The following is a 20,441-nucleotide window of genomic DNA, read 5'->3' on the forward strand; positions in this document are numbered from 1 at the left end:
ACAACTGCCGGGAGGCGGGGAAAAATCAAGAAACATCTGAGAATCTGCACTTTTCCCATTGGTTTAAATACATCCAAAAGCGAGTTTTAAGACGTTAAAAACGCAATTAAAATTTCCTTTTTTCGGTTATTAACCACTATAATCTAATTTTTGACATTATTTTTAAAATCAACAGTTTAAAGTTGCTTCCTATTGCGGAAAATGATATTTTTTAACTTCATGCGAACACTTTCGTCTTTCAGTTTTCGGCGCCAATTTGAATAGTCAAATACTAACTATGGATATTTATCGATAGCAAATATAAATAAAAATTTGATCTATGTCGAATTTAAATTATAAATAAATTTAAAAAATTAATAATCCTGCGTCTGCATCATTTCTCTTATATTTATTTCATTTCTTAAATAGTTTATCCCTTGTTTTCGAGTAAGAAAAAATCATCTTATTATGTCAAAATAAATTATTTGAATCGAAGTAATAAAAATGAATTCAAAGAAGTTATATTTAACTTCAAAATATATCCCTATACCGCCAGTATGTCCTGGTTGTGGGGCCAGATTACCCTCTACATATTCTGCTCCCCCCCACTCAACAGTGAACTACCCATAAATAAACTCGGAACTACCACTCCCACCATATGCAATGTGAGTAGCCCCACCAAGGCGTAAGGGCGACGTAGTTGCATCATCATCCAACGGCAGATATCAACATCAGCTGATGCATCCTTCATATTTACACAGTTCTATCATATTTATAATAATCCATATGCAAGAGAAAAGAGAATTTACCTGAGTGGTGATTTATCAATAATAAATTAGTTGATACTATGTAGCAAAAACCCATTAGGAAACGTCAGAGAGCCCAGCATGGATTGAAGGATCAGCAGTTAACTCCTAAATGTAGCATGATCCATCACAAATAGCAGTCTCTTTTTGACTGTAATGATACTGATAACGTTAAGTATATATGCTCCTTGGATTTCTATAAAACTTGTTTACCTGACTAAATGCAATTTTTTACAACTCAATCAGCACCAATAATCAATTTCTTTATTTTCCAACTCATTTCCTACGTTCAACTCACCCAGTGCTTAATTTCTACCCGAACGTGCCATTGTATGCAGAAACAGTGGGAATTACGCCATACGCCATCATTCCCACTGAAAAATTGGGTATTATAATTAGGCGCTGCACCAGCAATGAGTGAACTCAAGCAACATATCACATTTAGCTTTATGTGATAGTCAGGAAAAGGTACTCTCTCTCTTTTAGGGGTGGCTGATATGTATTTGAAAATCAAGTACCTACATATGTATTAAATGTGTGGGCTTGTGCGCAGGTACCTAAAATTTTAAAAATTAATCACAGAACTCAACAGATGGTATTATTGTGAGATGTACTCTAACCATTCGCCTCCTCTTCTATATTTTCCAGCCTTGCATTAATTACGGGAAGCTTGTGGAGCCCCAGAAGGTAGAGGATCAGGCTACTTGTAGGAGGGTCCAAGGCTCAGATACCGGGTGAGGCCTTAGGAGACCCAAGAAAAATCCAGGAATAATAACATGCCCTCTCTATGCTGAATGAGTGAATTCCACGCCTTTTGATAAGTTAGGGTCAGTCTACCTCACCCATCCAAGTCAACCTTTAGGTTTAGGTTGAGTGACCAAAATTTGCTCAATTGGTCCCCAATCCATGCAACTTTGTCCAACTGAAAGAGTAAAATTAAGCCAAACAAAATATTACTACCATAGCATTACGAATAGTTTTGATTGAGTTCCTGGAGAGTGGAACCTTTGGTGGCAGGATAATAATAACTCACTCAGAGATTCAATCTAAGGGTTGATTTGAATAAAGGTGAGGGTAGGACTCACCCAGGTCTAAAAGACACAATGAATCTTGATGCATCAAATACTTTTGAACTACACTGAATGAAGCCTCAGATTTCAAATATATCCTTGTGGAGATAGCTAACCTCATTTTAGAAATTATGATTCCTTTTCTTTGGAAAAACTAACACAGAAAAATTTTATTTGCGGTACCTGAAAGCTTCACCTTTGGAGGACCCTTTGATCTGCAGCAAAGGGCTCTAACCACGAGGCCACCATGCTTCCAAAAATATGTTAAGTACATTAATGGGAATGATATCAAGCAAAACAGACAAAATATTGAAATAGTGAATTTATGCTGATGATAGTACTTGTTTTATTCAGGTAGCTTACAAATTCCATTAAGAAAGTTAACGCCTTAATGTTTGAACCCATTCATTTCAATCTACAGAAATTGCTTTTCATACAAGTTTTCTTCATTGATTATTAACAGTAAAAAGTAATTTCAGTAGGTACTTGAGAAGGTAAGTAAAGTATGATATGCATTTGTAAAAATAAAAAACCTTCATGCACTAAAGATTTCTACATCTACACTGAATAAGGCCTCTTGCTTCAAAAGCATCCTTTAAGAAATGGCTTCCCTTCATCTTCTAGCATCTACAAGGCATACATTGTTATTAATAATTGTAAATCATTCAAGCTCTTGAATATATAAAGGTCACTTCTTAGGGTCAACCGTAGCTCTTTAGAATCACTGAAGCAATATATATTCTATGGAAATTTTCACCAAATGTTTACATAAGTTGAAATTCGGTTACACTGACTTATAACCGAAAATAAAACTATAAAAATAAAATTTCATATCCATTATTGACATTAAGGTTTTACCACCATTCTAATGCATAACTCAATGCATATTTTCTATTAAAGCAAGCAGGTATTATAAATGAACAGCAATCTACACAAAATGAAGTCTTCAATGAAAATTATGAACATCAAGAGCTTTGATTAATGCTGCATATGCACTTAGTGTTTGTACAAACTCTTGTGTAGTCAAAATTGAACAACATAAAATGGTAAATTGTACGAGGGATTACAGAGTGGTAAATACGACAAGCTAGAACTTGAAAAACTTAGTCTAATTCCAACCAGATAAACAGAATTTCATGACATTTGTGAGTAAAATATTTTGTTTCCTACATGCTTGCTTTCAAGAAATTGAAAAAAATAGATAGTGACACAAATTTAAAAAAAATAACAATCACATGTGAACAGGCAGCAAATATAGGCATATGTGGTGCAGGTAAAATTACAGAATTCTCCTGGAATACCATATACATTTTTCTCTTTCCTTCTACATTACAAAATATTTAAACTTGATACATGATAAAAAGTCTCATACTAACACTCCTTGCTCAAATGCATACATAAAATGCTTGCTCAAATGGAATTTAGATTGGCAATAAAAACATGTTTTGATTGATGGCTCACACAACGGCAAACCCACTAAAATCACATCCAATCATTATTATTTGAACTGCTACCAGTTACTTCACACCCCACCTCTGTAGACTTCAAATTACTTTTGCGCAAGTAGTATACACATACCAACAAAAGCTTACAAGCTTGTTTTAAGAGTATCATACTCTTTGATATGCTCTGTGATCGGAATGAAGGCACATCCTCTATTACAAATACACAAGTTTACATTACATACATATATAAATGCAATAATCTGAAAATAGTTCTATAAGTTTTGTACTCTAAATTCAACAAATATTTATGTTCGATTTACTTAAATGCAAACCTCCACAGCAACCACAAGAAATTATGTCTTTTAGACTGACTGAGATAAAGAAAATAAACAACATTATTAACAAATTATGATTACAACATTATAAAAATTCATAGTTTTCAACTCAGAAATTAGAAAAAGTTACTCCACACTTCAATAGGAGACAAGAACATTAATTGTCACTGGGTTCAGCCAGCCAAATGTCTGAGGTACAATCTCCACCAGGATATCTGTCAAAGAAGCAGACAAGTTAATCAGTGCTCAAAGTGGGTAAAACGTAGTACGTAATCTCGAAGTGGGTGCATTACAATTTAATATGAGATAGAGAATAGAAGCGATCAAAATACGGACACCTACACACATTGAGAAGGTAATGAAATCAATTCCTAGTTCTAGTTAAACATTAAAAAAATGTATGCTAACTAGAATACTTAATGTTTCACCACAATTAATTAAATGCACCTTTTAAAGTGACATCATTAAATAAAAAGAAGACTCAGCGTTTCACATAATTTTAAGTTCATATTATGAAATAATCATAGGCTATGATTTGCTGTACAGGTATCACTCACTTTAACATTAGGGGCGTATTTCAGGTGGTATTATTTACACTTACACTGCATACCATAACTTTTCTACACCTATTTTGATGCTGCCTTAATCATCATATTTTCATCACTTTTCAAGGATAGCTTAAATTATAGTATAAAAATGGCCAATAAATCAATTTCCTCATTTCTAATGAATATAATACTGAATACTACTCTCGTATGATTTGATGGAATTTCAATTAATACTACTACTCAATATGCTACAGAGGCATGCAAAGGATCATATACACTTACAGACAGTTAACTTTGCATTAAAGAGCCATTTTTTGGCTACTAATTTGTAAATTATTTTACTTCTCATATAGCATGGTATGAATCAATTCAAACGATTATTACCTTCTATGGAGTCAATGAATACAAGAAAATGCTGAGGTAAATGATGTTCTATCCACTTTTTTTGCTTGTTAAAAGCTGACATGAGGGTTTTGACTAGTTCTGCAGTTTAGATAAAACAGGAACAAAGTGAGAGCAAATTAATAAAACTTCATGGTCTATGTTTGTCAATAGTAATGGATTTTGGGGATAACCTGCATCAAGAGTTTAAAATGGCCACATTTCCTCTCCTATGCCGAGGACCTCATCAGGGAAAATGATCATGTTGCCTTTACTGAACATCAAGTAATAGGAAATATATCTTCCTAAAACTGGGGTTGATCCAGTATTTCTTTCTGGGAGGGGGCACAAGGATACCTCGTAATACAAAATGAACGCAATGATGATAGGACCATATTAAATATCTTGCATATTTTTTAAGGGTCTAGAGGGTGGGGGATTTTCATTTTCCTCGTGGGAATAAACTGCCTCACGTTTGTATCCTGGCATTTTATTCTGCCCTCAACCTTGCTGATAAGGGACATGAAAATATCACCTATCGTCAATTATTATCGATAATATACAAGAACATCAGCGACCAACTCCTTCTCCAAAATGTTTTGCACGCTTATTCCAACGCATTCATACCCTTTCCAGCCAAGGTCAAGTTCACCATTCCTTCTGTTTTCTTTTTTTCGCCTCTTTAATGTTCAAGAGGCCTGTTCAGACAATTTCGCCTGCTAGAAAAGACAGAATCCTTCACTTCCACAAGCTTCCAAATTTGTTTACTGAAATATCGTCTTTCGTTTGTTTTTCGTCCAAATGAGATGCATCGTGGGACACCCCTGTCCCGTCGCATCAAAATTTTTGTCCAAAAATTTTGATGCAAATTTGACCGTGGGACACCGGCTTTAGATTTCTACAACAAACAATGCATTTATTTCTTCTTACCTGATTTCATGAGCCAGCATTGGACCATCAGGCTCTTTACCAAAATCTACAAGGAACTTCTCATCCAGTTTAAGGCCACCATTAACAGTATCCACATCGAGCCTTATTAATGTTGATCCATGCCTGTATAGAGTTCAAGTACAAAGACAAGAATTCAGAATTTTTTAAATGAGCATACAGCATACTCCCAATTATCCAGGCTAATGATGGGTAGGGGCTGTACGAATAATCAGAAAACATGAATAATCCTAACTTTACCTTAAATTTCATGTAATTTTCATAATTCAACTGAAACAAACAATTAAATATTGTTTATGCACATTATATATTATTTTAATTGCTTTCCGGAATCAGAGATTTCTTTTCCTGACCCCGATCTTTTTAGCAGTGAATATGTGATTGTACTCGCAATCCTACAGCTCCGTGTAATACCTTGCTTCCGAAAACCATGCATCCGTGGCTGCAAGATCACGGATTCAGAGCAGTGGTTTGCACCAATGCTTCTAACCACTGTGTGTGTCGGAAAATACACTGTCAGGCACTATGCCACGTAGTCGCGTCTCGTACAAGTTATCTGGGATGCAACTGCTGCGGGATGTAGTGGCGCAGCAAGGGGGGGGTTTGGGGGATAAAAACCCCCCAGAGCTCAGAGAAATTTTTAAGTTTAATCCATTTTACTTTTTTGGATCAGTATTAATTATAGAATAGTGTTAGGATTTATCAAATATCCATCAGAAAGCCATAAAACTCGCCATTTTGAACCATTATTCTTCAAATTCTTCTGGAGGAGGGCCCCCGCAACTCCTGCTTACCCTGGTAGGTATGCAATACCCCCACACCTGTAAGAATTAGTTGCGCCTAAAACCCCCCCTAGCCTTAACTCCTAGCTGCGCCCCTGGCGGGATGTGTATAAACATGCCAGAGTGCGACGAAATCTCCGGTTCCTGTTGGTGGTATTCAACCGCATGCGAGGCCATGGCAATAATTGTGAATTAGCAATATGAAATTTTCGATTAAAGATCGTAAATAATATTTTTCATAATTTACGATTGGTTAAACATTGAAGAATCTTCAAAAATTAATCAGGAGTTTTTTTCCCGCCACTGATCGTCGTCAGCACTGTTACCCCAGATGTTCAAGTTTAATTGAAACATTCCTTGTCAACAAGTTCAGAAAATAATTCTATTTCACGAAAGGAATTCTGATAGAAATAATAAGTCCGGAGCACCCTTGCATTACAATGAAATTATCCTGGTGCTTTCATGTCATATTTATTTTTTTAACCATGATCGCAGAAAACATCGAAAAAGTGTAAAACTCATGCACAGATAAGCCGCAGCACAGATAAACCGCAGCCGGATAATCGTGAGTCTGCTATACTTAAGTAAGTACGTAACCATCTTAATAAAAAAATCAATAGAAATAAAAATAGAAATACATGCATATTAAATTAATTCACACCCATGTCCACTGACTTAAGATAGGCAAGAAGTTTGAAAATTGCAAATTCACCAATCAGTTTGTGATCACTCTTGACTGGCCAAGTACAGATTACAGCCTCACCATGCCCAGCCAGAACAATTAGAATAGAACTCTTAAAAGAATTATGCTTGCCAGAGCTAAGTCTACCCTGGTCCACGTTCCTCTGTGACAACCATCGGGACTCAACCAATCCGGCCCCTCCTAATGCTGAGCTTCAATGGTCCCTTCAAATTTTCTGTTAGTAGCCGTGAGAATGGGTAGCGAGTCGGTAACTCAAAACGTCGGCGCTCTTACATAATCTTACCCGCGAGGTATCCCGAGAAGAGTTTATATATATATGTTGCTCAACGGGAAAGTGTAAAATCTTACATAAGAAGAACATATTTAAGAAGTCTCGCATTACTCATGTCAGTCTTCCGTCAGCATGGCAAGACAAGGCCTTGGTGGTTGAGTGAGTCAAGTCATTTCTGTATCACATCAGAAGAGCATGTAGCAGTTTCTGACTCGTCAATTAAGTGCTATAAGAGTAACTGTGTGTTCTATCATCAACAAATGTGACAGGGAGTATTTTAGTTACGAGCAGGAAAAATTTTCAGCAGGTGAAGATGAATGGAATTATTCAGCAAAAACTATGTTTCATGAGAAGCATGCCTTTAAAATATTTCCTGATAATGCGTGTTCCCAGATAAGGGAATTCTTAATTGGGGGTTCTCAACCGGACAACCGAAATTTGAGTGTAGACATAAAATTACCTCTAGTTAAACACCCAGAAACATTTTGTAAAAATAAGTAAGCCAGTCAAGGATACTTGAATGTTTCCATACATTCTTACAATAACTACAGTCTGAATTATTTCTAATTACTCCACACCTAATTACGTATAACAATAACTTGTGGCTCCTCTTACGGGTAGTCTTTGATGAACATTTCCTAACTTTTAATTAACATTTTAAAAAAACTTCTTGAAATTTCTTATTAAAATCATTACAAAATGCAGTAGAATATGGAATACACATTGATTGCCTTAAATATTAATTTTACTTATTTCTAATCGAACCAATATTTTTCCTCATTATGATTTTCAAAGAATACATCAATAGAAGGGATTGCACTACTAAATATTATGTTTGGTTCATAATTCGATGGGTGTAAAATAATCTTTCACCAAATTTTAACACTGAGCAATGAATAATTTTGCCACAAGAGCAGTTTGAAGTTTCAACTTGAATTCCGCACCAAAAACGCACTTCATGGGCGACGCCATGTTGATGATGTGTGAGCCTCCTGATATCTTCATTGCTTGCGTAAGGAGCGCATTGTAATCTACGTTATTTCGAGTATAAATGAATTGTAGATAAAACGGAGAATTTTAAATGAATGGGAGAAAACCTTTCGTATACTGTTGTGTGCCGAGATGTGAATATACCTCTCGTAAAATACCAGAAAAGTACTTTTTTATCTGTGCCAAACGACCCAGACTGAAGAAGGCGGTGGTACAAAGCTGCACCAAAACAGCATATTCCTTCAGTTATACCTTGTTATAGAATTTGTGAGGATCATTTTAATGTAAGTTACTTCTACTTCTCAAAGAAATTTAGTTTCCATTACTCCGTTTGTTGTCTAACAAGGGCATACCCAGGATCATAACTAGGGGGAGGGAAAGCCAAGATTTTACATTTTAGCCTGGAAAAGGTGAATGAAACTAACATTTTAATAAAATAATAACAGCGGTTTATTAGTTTATGATATTATTATTTGAAAAAAGTTTTATTTTAGCTACATATCTTATACTAATACAAATCATTTTTCGTGGGTATATAGAAAATTTGTTGAATACTTTCGTTTAAATTCAGTGCTGATTTTGATTAAAGACATTTGCGATTTTTGCTTCAAGGGGGGGCAGCTGTGCCCCCCTCTGCCCCTTGCTGGGTACGCTCATGTTGTCTATGGCTACACAACGAAAATATTTCATGTATGCTTAAATATATACGCACTCAAGGGGAAATGTTACTTTTTAATTGCAAATATATCATTCTGCTACAACTTACGTTGGATTTAATGACCATTTCGTGTTCATTTACTGCATATTTGCCCTGGTTTTCACTCTTTGATTCTATCTTGCGCATCAAAAGTCAACCACTACAACTGATACATAGTGTCCTCCATGCTGACCTAATGAAATGTCAAATACTACAAAGTAACACATGATTATCTCAAATTTGTACTCCCGGAAATATTAAGATATCGTACTACTCACAAAGAGCAGAAATAAGCACAATGGACACCAGGAGGTACCGCCAGGTTGAAAATAGAAGCACACAAAGTAAATAATAAACACGGATAACTTTGCAAGTCTTAGAACTAAACAGATAAACTGGAGGCAAGTTCCTACTGAATTAATACTAGCAAATAGTTTGAACACTCATTAATCGAAACAGAATATATGTCAATTAAACAATGTAATGTGTGACTCCTTTCACCAGACTTTAAACTGTACGTTAACGCCAAATGCCGGGATTTTATCCACCATTTACCACTGAGTAAACCACTTTTGCAAATCCCTAAAATGTAGCCATGCGGATAAAGGAAACCTAAACTCTTGCCCAATTTCTAATTTTACAAAGCCACATTACCATTACTAAAATCATATACAGCAATGGCATTGATATTACGATGATAAAAAACCCGTAAATAAGTAGAAAAACAAGAGAATGAGATGAAAAAAATTACGATAAACAGTCACAATCCGTCAATCTTCACTACCACAGCACTAAGCGAGGCCACCGCAGTCACTTATATGTATTTCATTCAATAATAAGAATTATAGAAATTAAGGGTGAAAACCGGTACAAGTATGAAAAAAATGCACAAGAAATAATCATTTAATCTTACATAAGTAGGAGCAGAATGATAAATTTGCATTTATAAAATAATTTATCCCTTTGAGTTCTTATATATTCACTCGCAAGCGGGATTTATGAGGAGCGCAGTCGAAAACTAGGAAAGGAGTAAAGGAAGTAATAATAAAAATATATTTAAAAGGAAGTAAATATATATGTATATACATACATATATACAGTACAGTGGCGGCGCGTGCGTATACGCATGTTAGCAAGTGCACACCCAAAGATGAATAAATTATAAATGAAAACTATTCCTTTGCAACGCGAAGGATAAAAGTACTGTCTGCATATGCAAGAAACATGAGCCTCCGAACGCTACAGCTATCTCCTTTTCGAATTCACCGCTCTACAAGTGTGCGATCCCGTGGCATCATCCCGGGCACATTTTCGGTCTGTGCGATCGCTTGAGGGAGCTCTGGCGGGACGAGGTAAGCGGGGGGGTATGTGCTGTTCAAAGGAGCGATGGGAGCAGACTCAAAACCATGCGAATGCGCACGCGCATGTTTTTGGTGACTGACTAGCAGGTAGTGTAGTGGTGTAGCCGCCACCTACACTACCTGCGCCCAGGATCCTAGTCCGTCTACAGAGCCATCTGTATAGCCGTTTTCTACACTACTTCCTCATAGGGTGTAAGGAAAAGAGAATGAATTTCAACTACCGTCACTTGTAAAGGTGTGTTGAGAATAATTATTTTCATACATGCTAATATTATTTCTGTTCACGCAATTTTAAGGGTAGAGTGTACCAGTGATATGTTTTGCTTGCTATGTATTCCATTACGACGAAATATGACACTCATGGATTAGGATTAACATAATATAATCAAATCATCCTATATCTGCTCTAATGCACACCCTAGATAAATTACCACCAGCCGCCACTGATATAGTATAAATCCAAAGCTAAAAAACTGTAATAAGGAAAGGATTTTACGATGGTATGTTCACAATGTAAAGCATCTATGATAATAGCTATAATTGCTGTTTCAATCAAAACTGTAAACATTTCATCTTTTAAAACTTCGATTTCAATGAAATGATTTGTTTTGAGACAAAAAATAGTCTCTGTTAATAATGTCAGCACATTTTTGGAATCGGCCAGAACAAAATTAACATTGTGTTTCGGCATTACGATAAACTTTTGGCCACTATTTCCAGGAACGCAGTGTGTTTACGGCTTCCTCAAGCATTGCTCAGGCGAAATTCATGAGGTTCACGCGTCACGCGGCGTCAGCCAATAGAAATACATTTCACGTCGCTGGTGTGGCCGAAGCTGCTAGCGGACTTTTAAAGCTACTTATCTTGGGTAAAAATCGGATTTGAGCTCGGAAAATTCACCTGTGTGTTTTTCATTCATATCATTTTGGTTTTAAATATGGAAAACCCTTTTAATTTTGAGTGTTCCCTCCTATTACAAAAAACAGTGAAAATTCATCTGGCAAAATACAAAAATTAATGTTCATCAATTCAGTTAAAGTGATCATCGGCATCAAATTTCTCAGGAAACATACTAAAAAAATTAACTTTCAAATATAAGCTATGGAAAAATTCAATATAAGGAAAATTCAAATCAGGCTATCAACCTGAATTTCACAACAGCCTTAACGTCTAATACATATCATCAAAATAAGAATATGAAAATCTCAACATACTGCACCATCTCTGGGTAAAATTGCTTATCCCAAGGAGAGAACAATGATGAAGTGACATAGAGCCTTTGTCCATCCAAACTCAACTGCAACATTTGAGGGGCTCCATGGAGTCTTCTTCCCATTACACTCACAGGTTTAGGTTGCTCCTAATCACACAAAGAAAAAATACTGCTTTAGACAGGTTTAAGGACCACGCGCCTTCAATAGGTCACACACTAACTTGTAATCAAGACCATGCTGATTTTCTCTCTGGCAGAATTGAATAACTTATGTGGCAGCTGAAGTCACTGCAGGGGGAACTTGAAAACTGAGGGGTTTTAAAAATAACCAGAATTTTAGTTTTAAAGCTATGTATTTATTTTTTTGCAGAAAAATGCCATCAACTTAGTAACTCAGTAATCTTCATTTCTGTTGACACATTTTTTTAAACCTGTGATTTTATTTCTAAAAATATTTTTCCAGCTTGTGCATTGTAACATCCAACAGCTCGTGCCTGCTGTACCCACACACCTACCTGCTGCCCCACTATCACTCCTGACTCTTGGAACAACTACATACTTTTACATCAGCAAATGAACATAAGTCTCCATCGGATAGTTAAAATTTGTGCACCCAAGCATAAAAGAGGTATGGATAAAGCATAAAGGAGTACCAGGAGGGAGAGTAACTGCGTACATTTAATTGAATTAGCCTAACTACATAAAGCACATGATAGCACAAGATGTAAGATGAACTGCAACTCTAATGGGCGTTTGGTGTATGTACTTACTTTCAATTCGGTGTCGGATACAACTTTCACTGGACCTCCACTCAATATGCTGCCACCAAGGAAAACCTGTCCCACAAGTTTTGGATGGGCTGGGTCAGTAACATCATATTGCCTCACATCTCCATGCAGCCAGTTGGAAAAATACAGGTAGCGATCATCTAAAGACATGATTATATCTGTCATCATGCCTATAAAATGAAAAATAAAACCATTATGGACCATTTCTCATTTAAAGTAAACAACATATGTCATACTAAGAGACAATAAGAACATTTGTAGTAGATTTTAGTGTTCAAAACAATCAGTAGTGTTAGACCCAATTTCATGGAGTGCAAATTTAAAACAGACTGTTAACCTGAATTTCATGACAAGCTTGATACCTCAAATGTATCATTGAAAAAGGATTGAAAAATCTCAATTTACTTCACGACTTTCAAAGAACCTCCAACTAATTGCACTATGAAGAATTACATGGAACACATTGCCTCCACTGAAGACTGCCTTCAACACCCTCTGTAAAATCTTACTATTTTTATCAGAACCCAATTAATCAAATAAATGTAAAGAAATTAGACAAGATTCAGTTAAATATACGTACAATCCCATTTCAGAATTTAAGCAGAGTCTAGAAAATATATGGATAGAAATAAATTAAAGGCCCCAAGCAGGGCATTAAATGTACGTTTTTGGTGGAGGAGAGCCAAAGACCGATACAAGGTTACGCCGAAAGGTGGTTGTCCCGTACATGGTTTTACCAACTGTAGCATTGTAGGTTTAACTATCTGCGTGAAACCTTCCTTAACACATGAAGGTCCGAGACCTATTACAGTGGAACCTCGATCTGTCGTTTTTCAGGGGGATGGATGAAAAGAACGATGAATGCGGGAAAACGATAAATACGGGAATGGTTGTCCGGGTTGCCTATGTCCCAGGATCCGCTGGATTTTTGCGAATTATGACATTCATTAATGGATTCAAACGAGATTTCAGCTGATTACAGGAATATTATTACTTTATCGAAACACTTAGGTCATATTGTTTATTCGACTTATCCTATCTATATACAGCCCTCGTGGTGACTGACTCACTCATGGATACAAATTCCCGACCACTTCTAGAAGTGCTGGAGAGCTGAAATTTGGCACGCGTGCGGGGAACCCGAAATGATTCGGAGGAAAAATCCGAAAACCGGAAGTTTCCACCACGTGTCGTCGCTAGGACGACAAAATGGCTGAAATCGCGCTTTTTCCGGGGACCATCTTTCCGTTTTTATTTTACTGCGCGCGAACGGTACGTGCTATGTGAATGTTTTATGCACGCTTTGAAAGGTAATAAACGTCAGCACGTAATTATATAATGTTATTTGTATCTATTAAAGAATTTGACTGCCAAAATGGCGTCCAAAAATTGGTTTTTCGAAAATAATTTCATTCCTTCCGCTCCCGTCGACTTATTTTAAGGTGAATGATAACAGAAATGATTATTATATATGCTTACATAATTTTCCTATTAACCTAGGCAACAATTTGTCTTTGTCACCTTTGGTTGTCGAGAAAAAAATTAAAATATGCCAAAAATCACCAAAAAGTACAATTTCCAAAGGATTAACACAAGATTTCGTCCAGTTTTACACGACCGATTTCGTTAAGACTTACTATATACATAAAGCTATGCATTTTGTTTCAGAAAATATAAACATTTTTACAATTTTGAAATCAATAAACCAGCAAAAAATTAAAAATGGCGGACACTTCCCATTTCTCCCGGGAGTTTGTTTACTATTTATCGTTACACAGGCGAAACATTTCCGTCACACGGACCGTTGTCATATATATTGAAAGCTTATAAATGTCGCCACCTACTTGTGTAATTTTTGAAGTTACCTTCTAAGTAAAACGCTTTCAAAATGGCGTCCAAAAATCGATTTCTCGGAAAATATTTCATATTTTCCACTGCCGTTGGCCTTATTTTGTGAGTAGGACAACGAAAATGATTATTATATATGGTCATAACATTGTCTACGAAATGTAGGTAATAATTTTCTTTCGTCGTCCTTGGTTACTCGGAAAAAAATTAAAATATTCCGAAAACCACCGAAAATTACGATTTCCAAAAGATTAACACAAGGTTTTGTCAATTTTAACCCGACCGATTTCTTTCAAACATTGTAGTTACATAGAACAATGAATTTTCTTTCAGAAAACATAAATATTTAATACATAATTTAATCGATAATACATAATTTAATCGATATAACCGCGAAAAAATAAAAATGGCGGGAACTACTAATTTTTCCGGGGAGAGATTTACTTTTTATTGTATTACTCTCGAAATGTCATGGATGTCATAGGACTATGGATGTCATAGGGCCTACTTCTTTTAGATATGACAGTAAATGAATGTGACCATATAGTATCGTCATCTTTAAACCCCCCGAAACCCAAAAAAAATTAAAATTTGCATATAAGTAGCCTTTTCGGGACCTTTTCGTCACAATTCCGCCGCTTTTCCAATCCTTACCACTCATCTCTACGGAATTGATGTGGACGATTGATGACCGCTGGCAGTAAAAATCTATAAACCCCCGGTAAACCCACATACACCCCCCAAAAATAAAATTTTGCATATAAGTCTACTTTTTGGGTACTTTTCGTGCCTATTCCACCGCCCCCAACGACTCATCCCCCCGAAATTTATGTGAATGGATGGTGACCGCCAGGAGTACACACATTTAAACCCCCGGTATCCCCGTGAAATCCCCCCCAAATGTAAAATGTGTCATTTAGTCTCCTATTTGGGAACTTCTCGCAAACATTACGCCGCACTACCCGTCCCCTCTGAGCTCTAGATCCGGAATATTTGGTGAGGGCGAGCCACCGTAAACCATGCGGGAAAAAAATACCAGAAAACCCCCGATTACCTCCTGGAACATCGCCGAAAAAAAATAAAACAAATTTAAACTTGCCTCTCCGAATAGTTTTCGACACAATTTAACCGGTGCCCCTACCACTTATTAAAACCCTCGATAACCCCGTGAAACCTCACAAAAAATTTCTAATAAATAGCCTCTCCAGGTAAAAGAATCGTCAGACCACTCTTCCGGTCCCCTAGGACCTATCGGCACGGAATTTATGAGAACGATTTGTGTCCACTGGTTCAACACAAGTATAAAACCCCCGGTATTCCGTAGGAACCCCCCGAAAAAAAATGAAAAACTTGCCATTAAGTCTTCTTTTATGGGTATTTGTCGCCACTATTAATCCGCATTGCACTACCTTTTACAATCATCGCTACATGATCACTGTGGACTTTTGGTGACCGCATGCGTAACACATTAAAATCCCCGAATCCCCCTGGGCACCCCTCTCGGTGGGGAAGACCATTTATGAGGACTAGGCGGAGCAGCCGCGGGGGGCTCCTCAACCCCAAGGCGGCGAAGCCGCCCCACAACGAGGAACTGGCATAGGCGAGGGGGAGCTTCAGTAACCCCCGGGCGGCGAAGCCGCACCTTAAACGAATGACGGTGAAACAGTTCCGAAATGCCCTCGCCCTCTGGCACACTAAACCCCCGGGCGGCGAAGCCGCCCTTCAACGAGGAACGGCGAAGCCGTTCCGAGGAATGAGTGGGGAACCTCCCTACCCCCTGGCCGGCGAAGCCGGCCCCTAGCCGAGTTGAGATTATTCGAACTTCAAAAGTCTTCGAACGACCACAAATGTAGACGGCGAAGCCGGAACCGGGGTTTTAAGGGGCGGAGCCCCTTAACGAGCGCGCGCAGCGCAGCGAGTCTCTCTTTCTAATATCCTAAGGGAACAAGCCGCCTTGCTAAAAAATTTTTGAACTCCACTCGGAATTTTCACTGCTATTTCACTGTAAACATTCTTATCCATCAAATGCCATTTCAAGTACACGTATTTACGCGAGAAATGTGCGTGTTATGCCTCAAACAACTGATTTCGCCGTCGCAGTGATTGGCTATGAGATGGATCAAGAAGACCAAAAATAGTTTATTATTGGAAATGTTCCTTTCTAGCAATGAAATTTTTAATATGATTGAGGCAATGTGGCGTTAATCGTCAGCGGCACGCCCACCTGATCCTCGGCTTCATCCCACTTCTTGTTTTCACCTGGGATTTTTTCGCTCTACCCCCACCCCTGCCGTCAAGTGCTTCCGGACATACCGAGGCGTTCTGCAATATTCACGTATTTTTAGCCCGGATTCTTTTCTTCATCATCAATTATTTTCAGTCCATCTTTTAAAGTTCTCACTTGTGTCTTTGGAAGGGCCATGGTCCGAAGACGAATAAGAATAAAACTAATAAAAATGAAACCGGACTCCATTGAACCCACACGGAAAACACTCGCTGGTTTTAAGTCAACCCACCCCGGAAAGTACGGAATCACTCGTACGAGGTGAAGTTCGGCACTAATGCTATCGCGTACGGCGTAGGCAGAGCTTACTGCAGAGGGTGAAGCATGACCATATGACTGCGCAATTAAATTTTTTATCCTATAGAGAAGGCAACTTACCCACTCATTTCTAACAATAAGTAGCGTAGCTCTAGATGAGCAGATGTATTCAGATTGCTAGTCGAGAGAAACAAAATATCCTGAGAAGACATCGCTTCGTTAGCAACTCAGACAAGTGAAACTTGTAGCATAACTCGTAAATTGTAACCAGACTCGTAATTGTTTTCGAAAAAAATCGCATCAACTTCCGTGAAGCTCACTATCAGCTGCGAGGATATCGGTATTCGCCAGAAATCACCATCGTATTATTCCAACTATTTCCTTGCTTAAAATGCTTAAATAACGTTAGAAATACGTCGTGTTTGGTATCAATCTTTACTGAATTACGTGCACATCACTAATATCTCAATATAATAAAAGTATAATACCATTTGCCGAAATTCATTTTTAGATACCTTTTGGGCTAATAGGTGATTCATGCAGCAGTTGACCTCCACCTTTGAAGCGAGTCGGCTAAAAAAAAGTTAGCGGTCGAGAGAGGGGGAGGCGTGAAAAAGGTTTCTTTTGTTCTCGAGTAACTTGATATTTTCTTTCGAAGCTAAGGTCGTCGTAATACGATCCCTGCTCGAGCTGGGACCTTTTTTTTATTTCGGAGAAGAAGAAAGCTTCAACCAGGGGGGGGGATACCGGATCTTGGGAAATGCGCTTATGTAACTATCCCACGGCACTCTGCTTCTCCCTATTGCATTTCAATCTCCTGGGGAAGATTCAAACTGTGTCTGTTGTGATTAGCCATAAATAACACGTTGTAAACACTTCGTCTCATTTTTATCAAACGATGAATGCGGGAAAATTATACGACGGGACCGCGATCTTCGAACGATCAATGCGGGAAAACGATACTTCGGGGAACGATAGATGCGGGAAAAAATTACATTGTCTTTATGGAACTTAATTTGGGACCAGGAGCGGCGAACGATGAATGCGGGAAAACGATGAATGCGGGAACGATAAATCGGGGTTCCACTGTATTCTCTACAATATTCTCAATGTTTCTGCTGCGGATGGTATTAACATAAAGGCAACAGACAAAGTGAAGTACCTGGGAGTTACGATAAACTTGAAACTCTCGTGGGGAACACATATAAGGAATATTTGCAGCATAGCCCTGAAGAAATTAGGATTCATCAAGCGTATTGTGGGAAGATTTTCTGATGAGAAAGTAAAAGAAAGGTGTTATTTTGCACTCGTCCGAACGCACCTTGAATATGCAGCGAGTGTATGGGATCCAGTGTAGAAAGACTTAATCCGCAAACTGAATAAAATACAAAGGAAGGCTGCACATTTTGTAAAAAAACTGCTACGGACGTACAGACAGCGTTAACCAGATGTTAAGCAAATTAGGCTGGGAGCCGCTGGAGACTCGGAGGCTGCGTGCTAGGCTTAGACTACTTGAACAATTGAGAATGGATATCTTTAAGAGCGACACGGAGAACATAATATTAGTGCCACACATATTTCCAGGTCCAATAGAAGCGATAACTTAAGAGAGATGTTTTGCCGAACGGATAGATATGCAAATTCCTTTTTCCCCCGAAACATCAAGGACTTAAATAAATGCCAGTTGTAATTTCGTTAGAGCACTTCATTTTAATGTGCAAACGGCTGGTGTCCTAACAACCACTGCCACACGCCTTTTAGGTGGTTTGCAGGGTATTATGTAGATGTAGATGTAGAATAATCAAATAAAGAGAAATAAAAATGGAAAATGAAAGTTACACACAGTAAAATTCTTTAAATGTATTGTTTTTGGTAAAAAACAAACTCCTGAAAACAATGTTGGCTATCAAATATGTTATTCTTCTATTTCACTTGATGAATGTATAAATAAAAAGGCATAAAAGGTAATTTTTGGATGAATTTTGCCCAATTTACCTGTTTTTGTTGGGTGATACTGTTTAGACAGACTTGTTATCTCCAAAGCAAATTGATTTTTTATCATCTCAACATTATTTGAATCTTAAATACACTGCTTTTGAATCGTGGATCAAAAATAATGGCAAAAGGGAATAATTCTTCTTTTTCCAAAAATTCATACCTACTTTTAATGGAAAACAGAAAATCACTGATGAAACCTTGATTGAAAACTTCTTAGTTTTTAGGAAATCAATATGCTATTCACAAGGGGGATAATTTAAAACTGTGACTGCACTTCCGCTAGCAAGAAATGTTGATCTTTCAAAATCATCCAGAACATCAATCAATCGCTGGATAGCATCCAACTGTGGTGGAGTTATGTTTACATTAAAACTCAGGTTAGAGGTAGCCAATGTTATTGCTTGCTTCTGTTCCAAAATACGCCTCATCATTTGCAAAAGGGAGTTCAATCTTGTGGGTTCATCCTGGATGAGCATAGAATAAGAAGTCGTCAAAATAATTTTTTGAATGTTGGTGTATTGATGGTATTCGCCCTGTCAGGGGCCCGGATAAGCGGTTGCTTAAGTCACTGACGAGATGCCCCCGTTATTTTTACAACAATTAAATGAAAATTTCGATCCTTTTTCAACTTCAATGCATCATTGCGGCGTCACTGTTTGGCGTAAAGAAACAAATATGACGTCAGGGGAAGCCCGCATCCTTGTAGTCTTCTGTTATGATCTTTCCAAGCAGTGGAATAGTTTGGGATATGTAGCTGAATGCATGATGGAAGGTACCTCAATAATCGATTTTTTTTCACCTTTTTCAATTTTTTTGGGGGTTTTGAGGGAGAAACCGGGGGTTTTCAGATATTTTTTATTTTCCGATATTCCTCCGATCATTTTTGGTCTCCCACATCGAACGATATCTATTCACCACTCTTATCCGCAAATTTGATGTAGTTTGTCAACTTTCCTAAAACGGCACTGCATGCACTTAACCGCTAGAATCCTCTACGTTGCTTCCAAGTCAACTACCAATGACGTGCATGTGTCAATGAATGGCGCGAAATTCAAAGTAATTGAGGTGTTCCAAATCATACTTTTAGCATAATTATTCCAGACAGTGGCGCCCTGCGCCCCCCATCTGTATCCGCCCCTTTGCGGGGCCACCGGTATTGCCAAACATAGCAGAACCATAATTGTAACTTTTTTATATCATAAGATGGCACTGTCTTGAATGTGTGTATAATCACTTTGTACACAAATTTCTGAAGCTCTGCATGTGACTTGATTATTTTTAATTGCGATAAAAGTAAAGGTAACTCAAGATGTCTTTTGCGCCCCCCCCTTGAGTTTTCTCTGCATCTGCCACTGATTCCTGATCTTGAATATCAAATACTCCCTAATATTCAAGGTATTCAAATATTTGCAGACACTATTCGCACATCTTTAGATTATAGTAAAACCACAGAGTATGTATGTATGTAACATTATTATAAATAAATTGTGGTAAAGCTAATGAAAATCAGAGCAATTTATGTCTCAAACATGAAAAATAATTTACCTGCCATTTCTGGCAACACCCAGCCTTCCACTTTCTTCTTTGGTATCTTAATAACTTGTCGTGCATCCCATGTTCCATCATCTTTGCGAAAAAATCTAAAAATACAAGTCATATCAATAATAAATAAATAGCAGTACAGACAATTCTTTCTGGAAAAGTATGCATATTACCATATCCTGGGTTGTGAGAGG

At 37.5% G+C, this 20,441-nt stretch overlaps 1 protein-coding gene across 1 annotated transcript in view; it reads right to left on the reverse strand.

The window, feature by feature from the left end:
* Positions 1–2,177: 2,177 nt before the first annotated feature.
* Positions 2,178–20,441, reverse strand: part of LOC124160247 (methanethiol oxidase) — a 45,824-nt gene continuing 27,560 nt past the window's right edge. Inside the window, exons 7-11 of the mRNA XM_046536061.1 lie at positions 20,251–20,345; positions 12,300–12,487; positions 11,531–11,676; positions 5,495–5,617; positions 2,178–3,850 (exon numbers count right to left, since the gene is read on the reverse strand). Coding sequence (XP_046392017.1) covers positions 3,793–3,850; positions 5,495–5,617; positions 11,531–11,676; positions 12,300–12,487; positions 20,251–20,345 — 610 coding nt within the window. The 3' untranslated portion in view covers positions 2,178–3,792. The remainder of the gene's footprint in view (positions 3,851–5,494; positions 5,618–11,530; positions 11,677–12,299; positions 12,488–20,250; positions 20,346–20,441) is intronic.

This window comes from Ischnura elegans, chromosome 6 (assembly GCF_921293095.1).
Source record: "Ischnura elegans chromosome 6, ioIscEleg1.1, whole genome shotgun sequence".
NCBI lineage: Eukaryota > Metazoa > Arthropoda > Insecta > Odonata > Coenagrionidae > Ischnura > Ischnura elegans.